This window comes from Entelurus aequoreus, linkage group LG26 (genome assembly GCF_033978785.1).
Source record: "Entelurus aequoreus isolate RoL-2023_Sb linkage group LG26, RoL_Eaeq_v1.1, whole genome shotgun sequence".
In the NCBI taxonomy this organism is placed as follows: domain Eukaryota; kingdom Metazoa; phylum Chordata; class Actinopteri; order Syngnathiformes; family Syngnathidae; genus Entelurus; species Entelurus aequoreus.
Window position 1 is genome coordinate 16,384,268 of NC_084756.1, and position 20,868 is coordinate 16,405,135.

Consider the following 20,868-nt stretch of genomic DNA (forward strand, 5'->3'; position numbering starts at 1 on the left):
TTAAGCAGCCTGATGGTTGTCCGGCCCACAAAACCTTTGCAGCCGACTTCCGTATGTATATATATATATATATATATATATATATATATATATATATATATATATATATATATATATATATATATATATATATATATATATATATATATATATATATATATATATATATAATAAAGTACTATCTATCTATCTATATATATATATATATATATATATATATATATATATATATATATATATATATATATATATATATATATATATATATACCTGTATATGAAACTGTTGCCTCGCCACCGCTCAGGTGGTATCTCCTTCAAGCTCGGATTCTCTACCAGAGACCTGGGAGCCTAAGGGTTCTGCACAGGATCTTATCTGTTCCCAGTATTGTGCTCTTCTGGACAGAGATGTCATATGTTGTTCCTGGTATCTGCTGGAACCATTAACCCAGCATGGGGGTACCAGCCCATAGTTCATAGTCGTTGATGGTGATACAGGGTGGTTCAGCATCTTGGGCCATCACATTTGTCTTCTTCAGACTAATAGTCAGGCTGAACTCTTCGCATGCCTTTGCAAAGCAGTCCATCAGGCTCTGTAGCTCTTCTTCTGTGTGGGTGGCCAGAGCAGCGTCATCTGCAAACAGCATGTCTCTGATGGTTACCTTCCGGACCTTGCTCTTTGCTTTTAGGCGAGCCAGGTTGAACAGTCGGCCGTCTGACCGAGTGTGGAGGTAAACACCCTCGGTCGAACGGCAAAGAAGATGCCGAAGAGAGTGGGAGCGAGGACACAGTCCTGCTTGACGCCACTGCGGATGTCGAAAGCATCTGACGTCGAGCCGTCATATTGAACTGTGCCTTTCATGCCGTCATGGAACGACTTGATCGTGCTCAGGAGTCTCGGTGGGCAGCCAATCTTCGCTTAGACTGTGAAGAGCCCATCCCTGCTGACAAGGTCAAACGCTTTGGTCAGATCTATGAAGGCCAGAAAGAGGGGCTTGTGCTGCTCTCTGCACTTTTCTTGCAGTTGCCTGATGGTGAAGACCATGTCAATGGTTGATCTTTCCGAGCGGAACCCGCACTGTGACTCTGGGTATACTCTATCAGCAAGCTTCTGCAGTCTGTTCAGGAGGACGCGTGCAAAGACTTTGCCTACGATGCTTAGGAGAGATATTCCTCTGTAGTTGTTACAATCGCTTCTATCACCCTTGTTCTTGTACAGGGTAACGATGTTGGCGTCTCTCATGTCCTGAGGTACTGCTCCTTCCTCCCAGCACTGACAGAGGAGGTCGTAAAGATGTTCCCTCAGTGTGCTGTCGCCGCACTTGATGACTTCTGGTGGTGTGCCATCCTTCCCAGGCGCTTTCCCTGAGGACAGGCTCTCAATGGCCTTCTTCAGTTCAGCCACAGTGGGTTTCTCGTCCAGTTCAGCCATGAGAGGGAGGCTTTCAATGACTGCAAGGGCATCGGATGTGACTTGATTCTGTCTGGAGTACAGCTCGGAATAGTGTTCCACCCATCTCTCTATCTGCTTGCCTTTGTCCTGGATGGTCTCGCCCGTGGCAGACTTCAGTGGTGCTGTAACCTTCTTGATGGGGCCCATGGCTTTCTTGATGCCTTTCCAGTATCAGCCGCTAACTGGATGCTCTGGCAGAGCTGGAGCCAGTATTCGTTAGCACATTGCCTTGCTAGTCTCTGTACTTTGCTCTTGGCAGATCTGTACACCTGCAGGGTCCTCTGGCTGGGGGATCGCTTGTATTCCAGGTGAGCTCTGCGGCGTTCTTCTACGGCTGGAGTGAGTATAGAGGAGTTGGCCTCAAACCAGTCGTTGTTCTTTGTCTGCTTCTTTCCAAAGACCATCATGGCAGTGCTGTGTACTGACTCTCTAATGCGGTCCCATCTCTCTGTGGCTGAGCCACCAGGAGGATCTGAGTCAAGCACCTCGGAGAGAGATTGGGTGAATTCCGCTACCTTGTCAGGATGTGCGGTCTTGCTCACATCTATGCGGGGTTTGCCCTGGGGCCTGGAGCGATGGATCTTCTTAGGCAGAAGTCTCATCTTGGAGTACATCAGCGAGTGATCAGTATTGCAGTCAGCGCTGTGAAAGGTGCGGGTAAGGAGGACGTACTTCAACGCAGATCATCTGGTGATGATCAGGTCTAGCTGGTGCCAGTGTTTGGAGCGAGGGTGTCTCCAAGACACTTTGTGCTGGGGCTTTGTCTGGAAGGAGTTGGTGATGCTGAGGTCATGGTATGAGCACAATTCCAGGAGTCGTTGCCCTTTCTCATTCATCTTTCCAACGCCAAACTTTCCAAGACAGGAGGGCCAAGAGTCGTGGTCAGCGCCCACTCTGGCGTTGAAGTCACCTAGCAGTATCAGATGCTCTTCTTTTGGGATCCTGTCGATAAGAGAGTCTAGCTGGCTGTAGAACTCGTCCTTGGTATCCCTGGTGGCGCTGAGTGTTGGTGCATATACACTGATCAGGTTGACGGGCCCAGTGGTGGTGTGGAGACGGAGTGATAGCAGTCTTTCTGTGCCTTGTTGACAGGGTTCTATCATTCCCAGTAGAGAGTTCCGGACAGCAAATCCAACGCCATACTCTCTGGTTACCTCGGCACTCTTCCCTTGCCAGAAGAACGTAAAGTTATTCTCTCTGAGAGTTCCAGAGTCGGCAAGCCGCGTCTCCTGCAGTGCGGCAATGTCAACCTGCAGTCTCACAAGTTCATCGTTGATGACTGAGGTCTTCCGAGCATCGCTGATGGCCTGGAGGTCGTCGGACAGTCCTGGTGTCATTGTTCTGACATTCCATGTGCCCAGCTTGAGGGGAGAAGTTTTCATTGTTGAATTTAAATTTATTTTGTTTTTGGCTGGTGCAGCAATCGCAGTCCACTTGTCGGATACTTGTACCCTAAGCCCTACGCACCCAGTAAGGCAGGCGGACTGTGGCGGGACAACACCTATTTGGCTGGGGGCTGCCCAGCTTGAGGCGGGCGGTAGTTGTCCAATGAGACGTGGTGTTCTCTCCCACCGACGAAAGCAACCCCTGGCGCCAGCTCTACGCCAATCAAGCGGATGGCTTATAACCGGTAACTGTTGTTTCCCGTGTTGTTTCGACGCTTTGCAGCGAAGCTGGAGTGTCCTCTCCAGGGCGCTAGCCTGGGCAAGGTGGTATGGAGAAAAAGCTGTTGCCCATGAAGCAGATCCCCCCTCTCCACGCAGCTGATGGATCCAAGGGAAAGGTAAAACCGATACATCTTGGCACCAGCGGCATCGCAGGAGTTGCCGGAATGACTATGAAGACAAGGTCAGACCGCCTTAGGGACTCCGGCTCCGGATTTGATGTCAGGGTTGACTCCCTTAGCCTTTGGTTATCCAAAACTTGCCCGCAAGGCAGCGGGAGACTCGTGGAGGGCGGGGACGTCTCTCTACCCGTGCAGGTCCATGTAGACCTGCCCACTGCCCCGCAGTATATATATATATATATATATATATATATATATATATATATATATATATATATATATATATATATATATATATATATATATATATTCAAAGGGCATAAAAAGATTTTGGATTTTTTTTTTTTTCTCACATCTCTAAATCAACTTTTTCATGCCATGTATGACAAAATAAACCTTTGAAGGCCTTTTGCACAAAAAGTCACAATTTTCATTTAGTATCATTTAGGAACTGTATGTATATATATATATATATATATATATACACACATACTTATATACACACACGTATATATAGGACAGTTCCTAAATGATACTAAATTAAATTTGTAACTTTGTTTGTGCAAAAAGCCTTCAAAGGATGTTTTATTTCCATACACGGCATGACAAATTTGATTAAGAGATTTGAAAAAAAAATTTATCCGAAAACTTTTTATGCCCTTTGAAAAATGAAGGACTTATATGTCCCGTTTGGCTTTGGGGTATTGTTGAATAACTACCAGCATATTGCACATCTGTAACAATTTTGCATTTACATTTTAAAAACATGTATAATTGAGTAACACTACAAAAATGAGCGCCAAAATACAGCAAAAATGTGCTGAAAGGACAAAAAAGTTGTCCCATGAAGGTTAAAACATACTTGTGCTTGCCTCTGTTCTTTTGTGTGAAATATATAATCTTGTTAAGTTATTGTAAAAAAAAATTTAAAAAAATAAGTGAAATTAGCAGAAACAACCTTTGAGGACTGTAATGAATCAAACTATGATCAACAGAACACCGTGATTATGTAACAACACAATGACCTAATCTGCAACCATGTTCTCTTGCGAAGTGCATAAAAAGGTCTCGTCGATGATTGTCCATGTGCACTTCAAAGGTCTTCTTATCAATGCTTGTCTTAATATTAATACCTTTTACAACCCTGAAGCTAATAAAGGGCTGGCAAAACTCCCTCCACGGACTGAATAAAAGGCTCCACCGTGCTGCTGTTGTTTGGGTATTTCCGAGGTGAGTTTCTCACAGACTTCCTTTGCAAAAGTTGCTCTAAGTGGGATTATTCTTCTCGCAAAACATGCTTTTCATCTGTTGCATAAATCATGTGGTTCTTTGACAGTTATCCGGTGTGTGGTTCCGTTCGATCAAGATGACCAGGTTGACAATACTTGCAGGTAGTACATATCTGTATTAAGTTGTATCGTACTGTACTTGTGGCGTACTTGACATATTTTTTTCTGCTTCTATCAGGCTTGTGTCTGGTGATATGCCAGCTGGGTAAGTTGTTATATTTTCAAATCAACACCTTTTCATTTTGCGCCCTCATCACTAGAAACATTTGACATTTCAACCGATACGATATCAATTCCGACACTTGCTCCCCCCGTATTCCACAATACCAATTTTCGCTACTTTTGTGTGCGTTCATGTGTCAATAATCGTTAATTGTTTAATAATACAATCTCATGTTTTTGATGTAACTTTAAACAGAGAGATAATGTTAACTATGCTGTGCAGTTTGTTTGTATTCTTACACTTCTGAGTCTCATTTGCAGGTATTATATAGTAGATCATGGGTCGGTAACCCAGAATGTTAAAAGAGCCATATTGGACCAAAAATACAAACAATTATCTGTCTGGAGCTGAAAAAAATTAAAAGCATTATATGAGTGTTATAATGAAGGCAACACATGATGTAAGTGTCTGTATTAGGGATAATAGCCTACTATCGAAGGCTGACGCAAATCTTTGTTGACAGAAATGTTGTATTTTAATTTTTATTCTACCTATTTTTGCAACATTGGAAATCATTAGTAAAATGGAGGCTTCTCACAAGATGAGATAACTTCTGGAAATTACTGGCTCAGAATGGCCAAAGGTATAGATGTGTGTGTCCAAGTTTAAGAAAACGGCAGGCTGTCTTCTTCTAATGGATTTATTCCGATCTTTGCAAGCTGGGTAACGTTTGCTGTGGTCTGGAACAACATGGCACACAAACAACTATGAGAAATGCAGCCAATGTTACATACAGATAATATGTCATGAGACATGCAAATATAAATTAAATACACAGAAGACATAAGTAAAGGAAATTAAATTATCTCAAATATACCTACAAACAAGGCATATTGATGCAATATGTACATACAGCTAGATGGATTGACCAAATATGCCTGATAAGCACTCCAGCAAATCAATAAAACTCACCTTTGTGCATTCACGCACAGCATAAAACGATTGGTGGACAAAATGAGACAAAGCAGGAGTGGCATAAAACACGTCTCTTTGTGGCAGCATCGGAGAAATTTGTACATGTAAACAAACTACGATGAGTTCAAGGATCGCTAAAATTAGGAGGACAAAACGGTGCTTGCCAAATACTCTCATCAGTGAAGCATGTATGACATGAACAGTGGGATTTATAACATTTAGGAAGGTTTGTGTCATGTTTTTTCTCCTACAAAAAATATATTAAAACAAAAAATATGTTTTTTCCTTCATCTTTTTCCATTTTCACACATCTCTAAAAGAGGTCCAGGGAGCCACTAGGGCAGCGTTAAAGAGGCTCTAGAGCCGCGGGTTGCTGACCCCCGTAGTAGACTTTACATGCAGCTGCAATTCCAAGACATCCGATTGCAGTAGTGGTACAGTGAAACCTTGATTTCAGAACTTAATTAGTTCTTGAACAGGGTTCGTGAATAGAAAGGTTTGTATATTGAAGCAAATTTCTCCACAAAAAACAATGTGATTATTAATAATGGGTTCCAACCTTAACTAATAATACAAAAGTCAAAAAAACAACAACAGAACTGTTCTACTCCTAAGCAGCCGCCCTGCTGACACACACACACTCACAGTTTGAAATCACAAAGCTCCTTAACTTTAACAACCAGGTCGCTATAATGATTAGGACTAACAAATAGATCCACGTTACTTCTTAGGGCAGTGTGCCAGTCTTTTGTTGAGTCCTACGTAGTGTCTATACTGTAAATATTGTACTTATTATACACCAGCTGTTTGATTGTAACGCCCTTAGTTGTAGTTTTTTTGACCAAATTTGGAGTTGTTGTAATTACCACGTAGAGCCGCTAAGGCTAATCTGTGACATGAATATGGCTTAGCCAATTCAAAAATTAGCATCACCCTTTTGGAATGAGGAGCTTTACTTTTGAGCGCTTACTACAGGGCATGCTAGCCTTGTCAGCATGGAAAATTGTAGCATTACCTACAGGCAGTCCGCTTACGAATATGCCTGTTTGCCCGCCAAGTGCTTGACTCAGCAACTGACGTGACGTCACATGCAACAAAGATTTTGAAATGTGTTACCGTTTGATTTTAAGTGAATCGATACCTAGTTGTACTGACGGAATCCGGTGGATACTGCTATTTATACAAGTATGGAATTTGCTGGAACTCAGAGTCATGACTGTTTCTCTTCCTCTGACGTAGGATCAGCCACCCAGATGATATGCTACTTCACGAACTGGTCCCAGTATAGACCTGGCGAGGGGAAGTACATGCCACAAAATGTGGACCCCTTCCTGTGCACCACCCTGATCTACGCCTTCTCTATCATCAACCCTAACAACGAGTTGGTTATGTATGAGTGGAATGATGACGTGCTGTACCAGTCCTTCAACGGCTTGAAAACTAAGTAAGTGGCCAGGCGGAGGCACTCAAACCACAGCACATGATGGGCAAATAAAACTGTGGGTTTAAACTGTGATCGTGATGATTGATCATGCTTTGATTTCCAGGAACCCTCATCTGAAGACTCTTCTGGCTGTTGGTGGATGGAACTTTGGTTCACGGCAGTGAGTCACATTTCAACCATGAACGATTTAATTCATATCGTCGCAACACAATACATGTTTCCATATTGTGTAGATCTACAGCATGGATATTCAACTAAATAGTTTTGGGGGCCAACGACCGAGGTCCAGTGTAATTTTGTATATTCCGGATAACCAGCGTACTCTACAGTAGACATTTGATTTTGGTCTATTACCTGCTCTGTGGCCTTGTGGTTAGAGTGTCCGCCCTGAGATCTGTAGGTCGAGAGTTCAAACCCCGACCGAGTGTTACCAAAGACTATAAAAATGGGACCCATTACCTCCCTGCTTGGCACTCAGCGTCAAGGGTTGGAATGGGGGGTTAAATCACCGAAACGATTCCCTGAGCGCTGCCACCGCTGCTACTCACTGCTCCCCTCACCTCCCAGGGAGTGGCACAAGGGGATGGGTCAAATGTGTGTGTGTTACTATCAGTGGTACTTCAACTTTTAACTTTAATTTTGTCAGAGTTACAGGAGCGCTCTGATGCTTTTAAGGACCTTCTACAAAAAATCTTGTCAAAGATCATCTTTATGACGACACTCTAGTATTTATAAGAATCTCCTGCAAAAACGTGAGTCTCTCACAATTTTTTTTTTTGAAGTGAACACGCAGGCTATCAGTTGAATAACCCAAATGATGAAAAAGAGAGGGCCGAAAATGGAAACTTGAGGAACACCACTAATATAACGAAAGAAGTCGCAAGCTACAGCAACACCTTAGTGACATAAATCACTATTACAAAAAATAACTGCCAAAACAAATGTTTGACTCCCAAGTTTCATTCCCAGGCCAGATTTGGCAATTGATTTAGCCATGGTCTACAACAGGGTCTGCAACTTTTTGCATCAAAAGAGCCATTTGGGCCTGTTTTCACTAAATTGTTAAGTACATGTACAGTTTCCTTTCAAGATACAGTCATGTTTTGGTCCACGGTCAGGCCTGGAACCAAATAACAGCAATAAACTAGGGATTGCTGTACTGGTTTCTTTCTAGCTCCTCCTGACTCAACCCTAAGTGACGAGCCAAAATGTGAAGTGGCAATACCAGACACACAATGCTAACAACACAAAATGCAAACAACACAGCTAACTGTCCTCACAGTTCGGATAACATTTTCCATTTCTCTCTAGTTATACGTTGAAAAGAAATAACAAAAAGATGAAAGTACATTGCATTGCGTACATACAATTAAGTTCAAGTTAAAGTACCAATGATTGATGTACATTACAGAACATCTTTAAATATACATATATATATATATATATAGTGTTGAGGTTTCTGTGGTTTATCCGTTACACAGTGCTCAATACTGGGGTAGAGCTAAATATACGTTAGGTCAGGAAAAAACACAGTGGCTATTTCATCCCTACAAGCCTGTTTCGCAGGTTTCCCCGCTCTTCAGGGAATTATTCAGGAAAATCCCCCGAAGAGCAGGGAAACCTGCGAAACAGGGTTGTAGGGATGAAATAACCTCTGTGTTTTTTCCTGACCTAATGTGTATATATATATATGTATATATGTATATATATATATATATATATATATATATATATATATATATATATATATATATATATATATATATATATATATATATATATATATATATATATATATATATATATATATATATATATATATATATATATATATAAACATAGATTTTTTTTTCAAATAATCATAATTTAATTTTTTTAAGAAACCTTTAACAGAATCCGGACTTAGTGCTGGTTTGAGTTAGTCGTTGGATCAACCGGTTGTACTTGTGTCCAGGTTCTCCATTGTGGTATCCAACCAGGCCAATCGTCAGAAGTTCATCCAGTCTTCCATCAAATTCCTGAGGACTCATGGTTTCGACGGTCTGGATCTGGACTGGGAGTACCCCGGAGCTCGCGGAAGCCCGCCAGAAGACAAGCACAGGTTCACTTTGCTCTGTCAGGTAGGCAACGATGTGTCTTGATCATTAATTTACTGCTGGTGTAGTGTTAACAGGTGTATATGTATGTACTACATACCATAGATTTTCAACAGGGGAGGTCCCCACGCTCATGGGGTCCACAGCGTTACTGCAGGGGATTTTTAAGATGTTTTGAATGATTTGACTTTTTTTATATACAGTATAGACCAAAAGTTTGGACACACTTTCTCATTTCAATGCGTTTTCTTTATTTTCATGACTATTTACATTGTAGATTGTCACTGAAGGCATCAAAACTATGACACCTGTGAAGTGAAAACCCTTTCAGGTGACTACCTCTTGAAGCTCATCGAGAGAATGCCAAGAGTGTGCAAAGCAGTAATCAGAGCAAAGGGTGGCTATTTTGAAGTAACTAGAATACAAAACATATTTTCAGTTATTTCACCATTTTTTGTTAAGTACATAACTCCACATATGTTCATTCGTAGTTTTGATGCCTTCAGTGTGTTATATTCATGTTAGCATTTAAGATAGCTCACGATTAGCGTACTAGTTGCCAGCTGGCAATTCGCGATACAAGCTGCCAGCTAACTATTAGCAGCACTATACTGTATTATATTTATTTATCATTATATGAATTTCTTAGTATTGCACAAAAACAAGGTACCGTCAGTTTAAAGTTAAAGTTTAAATCGAAACACAATCTTATACAGGATACAGTATGTAAGTAGGGAAACCTGCGAAACAGGCTTGTAGGGATGAAATAGCCTCTGTGTACACCGCAGCTGGAATTAAAATTTTCCTGAGGGAACTCTCCTGAAGGAATCAATAAAGTACTATTTATCTATCTATTTATCTAGGGGGTCCCTTTACATCTGTTCATCATGCTATATACAAATGTATACGGGATAATATGATCCATGTTCCTACAGGAACTTGTTCAAGCCTATGCGGCTGAGGCCAAGGCCACGGGCAACACTCAACTGATGGTGACCGCTGCAGTGTCTGCTGGCAAGGGGACAATCGATGGAGGATACGAAATTGCTGAGATTGCCAAGTAAGAGCATGCTTGGATTGATTATTTCTTAAGAAGGGAGTACCATAAATACTGTATATACTAGAGATGTCCCCATCCTGATCATGGAATCAGATCATGACCGATAGTAGTCTTTTTCAACTTACCGCAGTTGTGCTCCAGTGTTTACATGCTAAAGATTATACTAACGTGAAAGATTCCTTCACGAAGGATGCACATTTCCATACGTGCAGGAGTTGCATTCATTCCTGAAGGGACCATGTCTTGCCAGAACACCGGCTCCAAATTGAGAGCGAGCTGCAACGAACACGTCGTCTATCCACAGTGCGAAGCCGCTTCTAAGATATTAATCCTCACCACCGTGGCGGAGTATAAACTAAGTTTCTTCTAAGTAGCATTATCCGTGGAAGACTCGAGGAAAAGGAATGGCTTAGCATGAAGAAACAAGAAGCTAACTATATTTGTCTCGTTTTTGATGATTATAAATCATATTTTGGTGGTTATTGCTATTGTGTACAAACTCAGGGCTAGAGATAGGTACTGGATTCGGTACATTTTTGGTATCGACCGAATCCCGCCAAGCAGACTAGGCACGATTCACGTAAACTCCAAGGGTGCCATGTTAAGGTACCTGGGTCGCGCGTGACATCACGCCCGGTGCACTTTGGCACTTGGCGATCACTCCAGCAGCACTGAGAACTGACTCAGCCAAACTACCTCTCGGTAATGTGGCAATTTCCATCGCCAACAGAGAAATTGACTCTAAACAAAACGCTCCAACGTAAGTTAAGTAAGGCTGCACTTTTCCACAAATGTGCTAGCTTGAAGCTAGTATGGCTTTGCTAATGACATGCTACTGATTAGCATTAGTAAGTTTACCTTTTTAATTTAACACCTTCAAATTTCTTCATTGGAACTACAACAAAGATGCACGTTACAGTCAAACAGCTGGTACGTAAAAAGTACAATACTTGGAGTATTAACACTTTGTAGGGCGCAGCAAAAGACAGCAAGGATTGAAATGACCAACACACCATAAAGTGAGTTTTTATTATCAAAAACTATTAATATTTATTAGCACACACATAAATAACAGGAATCTCTACCATATCGGTTCAAATGTAAACAGTACCCATCTCTACTCAAGGAGTAAGTCACAGGAAGGCTTTAAGGGTAGAACTCGAATGATTTAAATAGAAGCCAATAGTAGTTTTTGCTTAGTCATTGTGTACTTTTGTTAAAAAGTTGTATGTAGCATTTAATGCCACAAATTTAATACACCATCTGATTGACGACAATTCTAGCAGATTCTAAATTTAAAAAGATAAGCTTCTTAAAAACATTGTTTACTTCAGTTGCTTGCTATAAAACGTTTTCCCTTCTATAATCTATTGTCAACCTAAAATGTTGAAAGAGCCATATTGGGCCAAAAATACAAAAAACAAATCTGTCTGGAGCCGCAGAAAATGAAAAGTCGTATATAAGTCTTATAATGAAGGCAACACATGACGTAAGTGTCTATATTAGCTATAATAGCCTACTATCAAAATGACTATGTGTCGCAGGCTGAAGCAAATCTTCGTTGACAGAAATGTTGAAATGTAATATTTATTCTACACATTTTTACAACATTAGAAACCATTAGTAAATCTGAGGCTACTCAGAAGGTGAGATAACTCCTGGAACTACTGGCTTTTAATGGCCAAATGTATAGATGTGTGTGTCCAAGTTAAAGGAAACGGCAGCCTGTCTTCTTCTAGTGGATTTATTACAATCTTTCCAAGCTGGGTAACGTTTGCTGTGGTCTGGGACAACATGACAAAACAAACAACTATCAGAAATGCAGCCAGTATTACATACAGATAATGTGTCATGAGACATGCAAAACTAAATTATATACAAAGAGGATAAAAGTAAAGGATATTAAATGAGCTCAAATATACCTACAAATGAGGCATAATGATGAAATATGTACATACAGCAAAGTCTAAATAGCATGTTAGCATCGATTAGCTTGCCATACTTGCCAACCTTGAGACCTCCAATATCGGGAGGTGGGGGGGGGGGGGACTTGGTTGGGGGTGGGGGGCGTAGTTGGGGCGGGGGGCGTGGTTAGGGGCGTGGTTAGGAGGAGAGTATATTTAATATATATATATATAAATACTTGACTTTCAGTGAATTCTAGCTATATATATATATATATTTATTTTATTATATATATAAATAAAATAAATACTTGAATTTTAGTGTTCATTTATTTACACATATACACACACACACACAACACTCATCTACTCATTGTTGTACTTGAAAGTGCAATGCTTTGTTAAGGGTTGAATTGGCCATCCTCTTTCTATTCTCTGTCACTATTTTTCTAACCATGCTGAACACCCTCTCTGATGATGCATTGCTGTGTGGCACGCACAAAAGTGCTTTCATCAAATGCACGAGAGTGTGGAATCTTCCATCTCTCCCTAGCATGGCCCAAAACTTTGTCCAGTTTACATCTGCTGTGACAACTAGAAACACACGAGCCTCCACCAGGGGGCAGTGTAGCGTACCCAGATGTAAAACCTCTTTTGCACAATCAGCCTTTTCATATAAAGCCATAAAGGAATGGAACGACCTCACAACAAACTTGAAAAGTCTAACAGATTACTCTTCATTCACAATTGAAGTTAAAAAGTGGCTTTGGAGCAATCAAAGCTGCTCACACGGTCACTAAGATGGGCATTATGTTTGACACATCAACCTAATGTGTATTATATTTATCCATGAGAGCATTTTTTATTGTAAATTGTGAGGTGTGTCTGTTAAAATCATGGTTGTTTTTACAAATGATGACAGATGTGAACAAAAGCATGTATTGTCTTTGTGTGATGATGTAAATGAGGTGTGGTTGTATTGTATATTAAGTATGTGTCCATGAAAGGGCATTTTATGACTTTTTTCTTAATACTTGTGTATGATTTTATTGTTATAATTTTATTGCATGATTTTTGTATCCCTTTAATTTAGGTAGCCAGGGACTGCAGATGGAAATTAGTTATTTAGCTATAATCTGGTACAGAACATATCTGTCTTTGAGCTTAATGTTTCTGTATATTGTCCCTTCAAATAAAGACTAAACTAAAACCGGTCAATCCTTGCTTCCTGGGGAAGATCTTCCCTGGCAAGCAATTGGTACTCCAGTACTTGTACCCGGAGGCTGGTCAGGTCCAATCGCAGCTGCGGCAGACTTTTTTTTGGGGGGGTGTGGCCTCCAGCTCCGGCTGAATACCGGGAGTTTGTCGGGAGAAAATCTCTGTCGGGAGGTTGTCGGGAGAGGCGCTGAATATCGGGATTCTCCCGCTAAAAACGGGAGGGTTGGCAAGTATGTAGCTTGCAGTCATGCACTGACCAAATATGCCTGATTAGCACTCCAACAAGTCAATAACATCAACAAAGCGCACCTTTGTGCATTCACGCACAGTACAGTATAAAACGTTTGGTGGGCAAAATGAGTCAAAGAAGGAGTGGAAGAGTTTACATGTAAACAAACTGTTGCGTCACAGTCCACACTATGGTTAGTTCAAGAACCGCCGAAATTAGTAGGACAAAACTATGTTCACCAAATAGTCTCATCAGTGAAGCATACACACAAACATATTAAACAGTGGGCTTTCTAACAATTGGGAAGGTTTGTGTCATGTTTGTCCTCAAACAAAAAACATACCAAAACAAAAAAAATATTTTTCCCCAATCTTTTTCCATTTTCAACCCTTTTTTAAAAATGCTCCAGGGAGCCACTCAGGTGGCACTAAAGAGCCACGGGTTGCTGACCACCGGGATAGAGGGTTGAAATTGGATAGGGATCAGAGGCCAAAAACTTGATGGGGACAGCCCTACTATATCCTGTATACAGTTTTTATATACCGGTACATGAAGTCATTGTTTTTCATTGATGATAGGGAACTGGACTTTATCAATGTCATGACCTACGACTTCCACGGAACTTGGGAGCGCTTCACAGGACATAACAGTCCTCTGTTCCGTGGTTCCCAGGACTTTGGGGACCTCATTTACTTCAACACCGTAAGTAGGAGGAACACAACCCGTTTTCAAAATGTTTTTAAAACACTGTAAATCCCTCTTCAGGACTACGCTATGAAGTACTGGAGAGACAATGGCACGCCGGTGGAGAAGCTGAGGATGGGTTTTGCCACCTATGGTCGTACCTTCCGTCTGACATCAGCAGACACTGGTGTTGGAGCTCCAGCTAGTGGACCTGCAGCTGCTGGTCCATTCACACGAGAAGCTGGGTTCTGGGCCTACTATGAGGTATTGTAGATGTAAACGTGTGATGGGAAGTATTTTGGTATTTAAACCGCTAACATTGTGGTGTGTGGTTTAGATCTGCGGCTTTCTGAAAGGCACTCAACTTCAGTGGATCGACGACCAGAAGGTGCCCTATGCCACTAAAAACAGCGAGTGGGTGGGATTTGACACCAAGGAAAGCTATGAGACCAAAGTACGTTGGCGTCAAGTGTGCACCCCAGGCCTGCTGTCGGGATACCTTCATTAAAAATGTCCTTCTGTTCCCACCAGGTCCGTTACCTGAAGGAGCAAAGGTTTGGCGGTGCTTTTGTGTGGGCCCTTGACTTGGATGACTTTGCTGGACGATTCTGTGGCGAGGGCAAACACCCTCTTCTGTCTCACCTTCGCAAACTTCTCAATATTGGTACGTTTTTCCAACTGTGAGGGAAGTGAAATGTGTCCTACTTGCAGACTGTACCTTAACGTGTATTACTTCTTGAACTGCCATTCAGAGCTGCCCCCACTTCCTCCGACCACGACCCCCAAGCCCGGCGCTAGCACCACCGCCCGTCCCACCACGACCACCACAGTGACCACCCATGCCCCGGGATCCGGGTTCTGCAACGGCAAACCCGACGGCCTGTACCCCCACCCAGACGACAGGGCCAGCTTCTACATGTGTGCAGGTGGCATCACTCACGTGAGGCAGTGTGGATCTGGATCTGTCTACGATGACGGCTGCAAGTGCTGCGTGTGGCCATGAGCGATAATTGGACAAACTTAAAGTAACATCCTGTATTAAACAGACTGATATCATCATGCATCCACTGTGTATCATTTCAATCAATCAATCAATCAATGTTTATTTATATAGCCCTAAATCACAAGTGTCTCAAAGGGCTGTACAAGCCACAACGACATCCTCGGTACAGAGCCCACATACGGGCAAGGAAAACTCACCCCAGTGGGACGTCAATGTGAATGACTATGAGAAACCTTGGAGAGGACCGCATATGTGGGGTCAATGTGACCCCAAGGACAATAGGAGAGTCTCTAAAAAGATGGTTGTCATTAGTTTTTCTTCCTAATATTTCATGACTTTTCCTAATCCATCAGGGAGACACAGAAAAATATAAAATCAACTGCATGATTGTTTCTCATTTCTCTGTACACATTTTGACCACGCCATCGTTCCTCAGGGGTCATATAGACCCCAGGATTGGAAAGCACTATAAGTCTTTGTGTGTTAGAGTGAGACACATGATCCAATTGACTTTTTTGTGCTCCCAAGTGATCTGAACACAGAGAATTCAATTGTGAGTTGATCTGACCATCATACACTGAATTATTGTTGGTTTAATATCGTTTGGCAGCCATTTTGACAGTTTTCCATAGATATTTCGGCACATTGCACCCCCCCCCCCACCAAATACCCCCCAGTGGGAAATTACTTATGTGTGCTCCTAAGTCCCCTGAACACAAAGAAACAAATAGTGAGTCAATCCAACCATCATAGACCGAGTTATTGCAGTTTGAATACTGTTAGGCTTGGTCTTGAATGTGACCAAAAGTGATTTTCGTAATTTCTGAACGTACAAATACATATAAACTCAGTTTTCCATATAAGTGTCACACAAGAAATGAAATGGAACAATCACTGTGAGTTTATCTGACTATTACATGCTGAACTAGTGTGGTTTGAGTAGCGTTTGGTGGCCATTTTAGCGTTTTTCTACCTCGAACATCCCAGTAGGAAACCATTTATTTGTGCTCCTAAGTCCCAGAACACAGAAAAAAGCAGTGAGTAGATCTTTATTAGTAATTGATGCAGAAACCACTGAGATAAATGGTCTTGAAAATAAATTTATAATTTATACTCTGTCGGAATGGCGGGATGTCGGAACAGTTCAAACATTCCGTTCCCGCGCCGTGTGAGAACAGGAGGAGGGGAGGGGGGAGGAGCAAACATATAAAAGCACTCGCATAGCAGCCTTCTAAACCATTTCTCTGCTGCTGTCTCTGCTGCTGTTTGTGATATACTCTCTCTCTCTCTCTCTTGTTTCGAGTTTGCCTTCTAAACCATTTCTCTGCTGCTGTTTGTGATATACTCTCTCTCTCTCTCTTGTTTCGAGTTTGCCTTCTAAACCATTTCTCTGCTGCTGTTTGTGATATACTCTCTCTCTCTCTCTCTCTTGTTTTGAGTTTGATGATGCCAAACCACAAGACGTTCTCTGTCCAGGAGGTTTTGGATCAGGTTTTTAGTGAAGAGGTAGACATAGAGGAAAATGTGTCTGAAATCGAAGACAATGTTGTGGAAGACCCTGATTATGGGGCATCGTCCTCTGATGAGGATGAGACCCTTGATGCTGAAGTTCCTGTCAACACTGGAACACCAGCAGACATTTTCCTGTCCAAAAATGGAAAGTTGTCGTGGTCCCCTGCCCCACGTCAACGGCAGGGTAGACTTAGCGCTGGTAATGTCATCAAAATGGTTCCAGGCCCAACCCGATATGCGATTAGCCGTGTCCAAGACATAAAATCTGCATTTGAGCTCCTCATGACACCATCAATTGAGAACCATGTACTCTTGATGACCAATTTAGAGGGGAGTCGTGTGTTTGGGGACAGTTGGAAGCCGATCGATGCAATTGACTTGCAGGCATACATCGGGTTGCTCATTTTGGGGGGCGTGTACAAGTCCAAAGGCGAGGCAGCAGAAAGCCTGTGGAATAAAGAGACTGGAAGGGCCATCTTCCCAGCCACCATGTCTCTGAAGAAATTCCATATTATGTCTCGTGTCCTACGGTTCGATGACAGAGAGAAAAGACAGGGCCGGAGAGAACATGACAAGCTGGCAGCTATCCGGGATGTACGGGACAAGTGGGTTCAGCAACTGCCATTGCTTTACAACCCAGGCCCCCATGTGACTGTGGATGAATGTCTGGTGGCGTTTCGTGGCCGCTGTCCATTTAGACAGTACATCCCGAGTAAACCAGCCAAATACGGCATTAAAATATGGGCAGCATGTGATGCCCAGTCGAGCTATGCCTGGAATATGCAGGTCTACACCGGCAAAGCCCCTGGGGAAGCACCTGAAAAAAATCAGGGCATGAGGGTTGTCCTGGACATGGCTGAGGGACTGGAGGGGCACAATATAACGTGCGACAACTTCTTCACCTCCTATGCCCTTGGTGAAGAACTCGCAAAGCGGAAAGTCACCATGCTGGGGACAGTCCGCAAGAACAAGCCAGAGCTTCCCTCTGAGCTTGTTGCAATCAAGAACAGACAGGCTACATCCTCAGTGTTTGCCTTCACTGAGAACGCCACAGCTGTTTCGTATTGCCCCAAGAAAGGGAAGAACGTTGTGCTCATGAGTACGATGCACAAGGATGCCCAGCTCAGCACCAGGGAGGACAAGAAGCCACAAATGGTGTTGGACTACAATGCCACAAAGGGTGGTGTTGACAACCTGGATAAAGTCACAGGCACGTACAGCTGCCGACGCATGACTGCACGATGGCCCCTTGTTGTATTCTTCAACATCATCGATGTGAGTGCCTACAACGCTTTTGTGCTTTGGAGGGAGATCAGTGAAGGCTGGAACAGCGAAAAGCTGTACCGGAGGAGGCTGTTCCTGGAACAGCTGGGGTACGCGCTGGTGCAACCCCAAATTGCACGAAGAGTTGTCCTACCAAGAGCCTCAGCGGCTGCTGTGGTGATAGTGGAGGATGTTCAGAGGGAGGCACACACCTCCAATCCTCCAGTGGCCAGAGGGCAAAAACGAGGCAGGTGCCAGATCTGTTCCACTAGGAACGATAACAAGACAACTAATACATGTGGGGGATGTGGCAAATACATCTGCAAGGAGCACATCCGTTGTGGATCATGTGCCCAGTAGTGCTTTACCCTTTCTTGGAGAGTGGGGGATGAATATTGCCATTTTTCATTTGTTTTACATTTCTTGAGAGAGGTAGACTCTAGGCTACTTTTTGCAGTCTGTGAAAAAATAGGAGTGGCAGACTTTTACAGTATTTTAGTTTTTTTGAAATAAGACAATATTTTTGGTAAATAGCCTACTGTCTTGTTATTTTTTTCTTCAAATATGGACACTCCAAATGGCCGGCCAATGGTCAGATATTTGTTGTTGTTGAAAAAAAACAAAACAAAAAAAAAAAAAAAAAAAAATATAAAGAGTAATAAAAAAACTTCCCCCATTGAGGATTGCCACCTTATCCTGGTCAGAGGGTTTGTGCTTGACCCTTTCTTGGAGAGTGAGACGAATATTGTTATTTTCAAATGGACACTCCAAATGGCCAACGGTCAGATATTTGTTGTTGTTGAAAAAAAAAAAAAAGAAAAAAAAAAAGAAAAAAAAAAAAAGTTATAAAAAACTTCCCCCTGGAGGATTGCCACCTTATCGTGGTCAGGGGGTTTGCGTGCTTCCATGACCCTAAGAGCTATAGCTGGTCTTAGGGTAGAAGCCTGACTAAGTGCAATCTAAATGGCAAAAAACAACAACAACAACAACACCATACAATTAATACAATTCGGTCACATTCAATGATGGCCGCCTAACAGTATTCAAACTGCGATAACTCGGTCTAAGATGGTTGGATTGACTCACAATTTGTTTCTTTGTGTTCAGGGGACCTAGGAGCACAAATAAGTGGTTTACCACTGGGAGGTTATCTGGGGGGGGGGCGTAGTGTGCCAAAAAATCAATAAAAAACGGTCAAATTTGACACCAAACGGTATTCAAACAACAATAATTCAGTGTATGATGGTCAGATCGACTCAGAGTTGACTTCTCTGTGTTCAGAAGACTTGGGAGCACAAAAAAGTCAATTGGATCATGTGTCTTACTCCCACACACAACAACTTATAGAGCTTTACATCTCTGGGGTCTATGTGACCCCTGAGGAACGATGGTGTAGGCAAAAATCGAGGTCAATAGGAGGGTTAAGATGGGACTTAAATGCTTCTACTGAGGTAGCATCTCTAACTTTTACCGGGAGGGCATTCCATAGTATTGGAGCCCGAATAGAAAACGCTCTATAGCCCGCAGACTTTTTTTGGGCTCTGGGAATCACTAATAAGCCGAAGTTCTTTGAACGCAGATTTCTTGTCGGGACATATGGTACAATACAATCGGCAAGATAGGCAGGAGCTTGACCGTGTAGTATTTCATACGTAAGTAGTAAAACCTTAAAGTCGCATCTTAAGTGCACATAAAGCCAGTGCAGGTGAGCCAGTATAGGCGTAATATGATCAAACTTTCTTGTTTTTGTCAAAAGTCTAGCAGCCGCATTTTGTACCAACTGTAATCTTTTAATGCTAGACATAGGGAGGCCCGAAAATAATACGTTACAGTAATCGAGACGAGATGTAACGAACGCATGGATAATGATCTCAGCGTCGCTTGTGGACAAAATGGAACGAATTTTAGCGATATTACGGAGATGAAAGAAGGCCGTTTTAGTAACACTCTTAATGTTATATACTCTTAATTTCAGAGTATATTGTTAGACTAAATGAGCAGATGTCCATTTTCTGCAGCTGGATTCTATCCCAGCGGATTTTGACTGAGAGGTAGAGTACACCTTGGTCTGGTCACCAGCCAATCATATCACACATACGTATACAAAAAAACAGTTCCAATTTTTTGTCAAATAAACTAAATACTAACATGTCTTTATTATGCAATGAACACAACATGTTTTCATTAAATATACTATATTTTATTAGGTATACTTTACAGTGAACATAATATGTTTATAATACATGTTTTTATAAAATTATAGAAATAAACAACATGAATGATTACATGTGTTTGTTATTTTTATTCTGTGTTGATGATGGCACGGGCATGTTAATATGAGCTACAATTACTGGAGGACTTGATCTTAGCTTGACAGAATGCAACACAGTGCATTTTATTTATATATATATATATATATATATATATATATATATATATATATATATATATATATATATATATACAGTAAGTCACTGAAAAGTCTGACCACCTGAGAGCTTACGTTGCACAGAAGGAACAGGAAGATGCTGTCAAAGAATCAGAGAAATACTTCACAGGACATTGACAGTCAAAAAGTGACTCCACCATTTGTTGTTAACAAAAACCGGAGAAAGAAAAACAACTTTACCTCATGTAACACCTCGCAGTAATGTCAGTCTTACTGAAAGTCACCCTGCTAAAACCGCCGGTGGACGTCTTGTTATTAAACCCAGGAACTTAATACAAGAATAATTAATATCGTACCATTATTTGTATGAACAGTTTTACCAGATCAAAGGTCACTTGAGT

General features: G+C 41.9%; 2 protein-coding genes across 3 annotated transcripts in view; both read left to right on the top strand.

The window, feature by feature from the left end:
* The window catches only part of LOC133643429 (acidic mammalian chitinase-like), a 35,871-nt gene extending 20,557 nt beyond the window's left edge, over window positions 1-15,314 (top strand). For both annotated transcript variants that reach the window (XM_062037999.1, XM_062037998.1), the window contains exons 2-13: window positions 4,389-4,468; window positions 4,575-4,629; window positions 4,706-4,732; window positions 6,905-7,109; window positions 7,213-7,269; window positions 9,064-9,229; window positions 10,141-10,265; window positions 14,195-14,318; window positions 14,382-14,564; window positions 14,638-14,754; window positions 14,832-14,964; window positions 15,053-15,314. In XM_062037999.1, the coding sequence (XP_061893983.1) occupies window positions 4,605-4,629; window positions 4,706-4,732; window positions 6,905-7,109; window positions 7,213-7,269; window positions 9,064-9,229; window positions 10,141-10,265; window positions 14,195-14,318; window positions 14,382-14,564; window positions 14,638-14,754; window positions 14,832-14,964; window positions 15,053-15,303 (1,413 nt within the window). In that variant the 5' untranslated portion in view covers window positions 4,389-4,468; window positions 4,575-4,604 and the 3' untranslated portion in view covers window positions 15,304-15,314. The remainder of the gene's footprint in view (window positions 1-4,388; window positions 4,469-4,574; window positions 4,630-4,705; window positions 4,733-6,904; window positions 7,110-7,212; window positions 7,270-9,063; window positions 9,230-10,140; window positions 10,266-14,194; window positions 14,319-14,381; window positions 14,565-14,637; window positions 14,755-14,831; window positions 14,965-15,052) is intronic.
* A 1,015-nt stretch (window positions 15,315-16,329) lies between these two features.
* Window positions 16,330-19,061, top strand: LOC133643300 (piggyBac transposable element-derived protein 4-like). Its single transcript, XM_062037785.1, has one exon. The coding sequence runs from the start codon at window positions 16,747-16,749 to the stop codon at window positions 18,436-18,438; it is 1,692 nt and encodes a 563-aa protein (XP_061893769.1). The 5' UTR covers window positions 16,330-16,746; the 3' UTR covers window positions 18,439-19,061.
* Window positions 19,062-20,868: the final 1,807 nt, after the last annotated feature.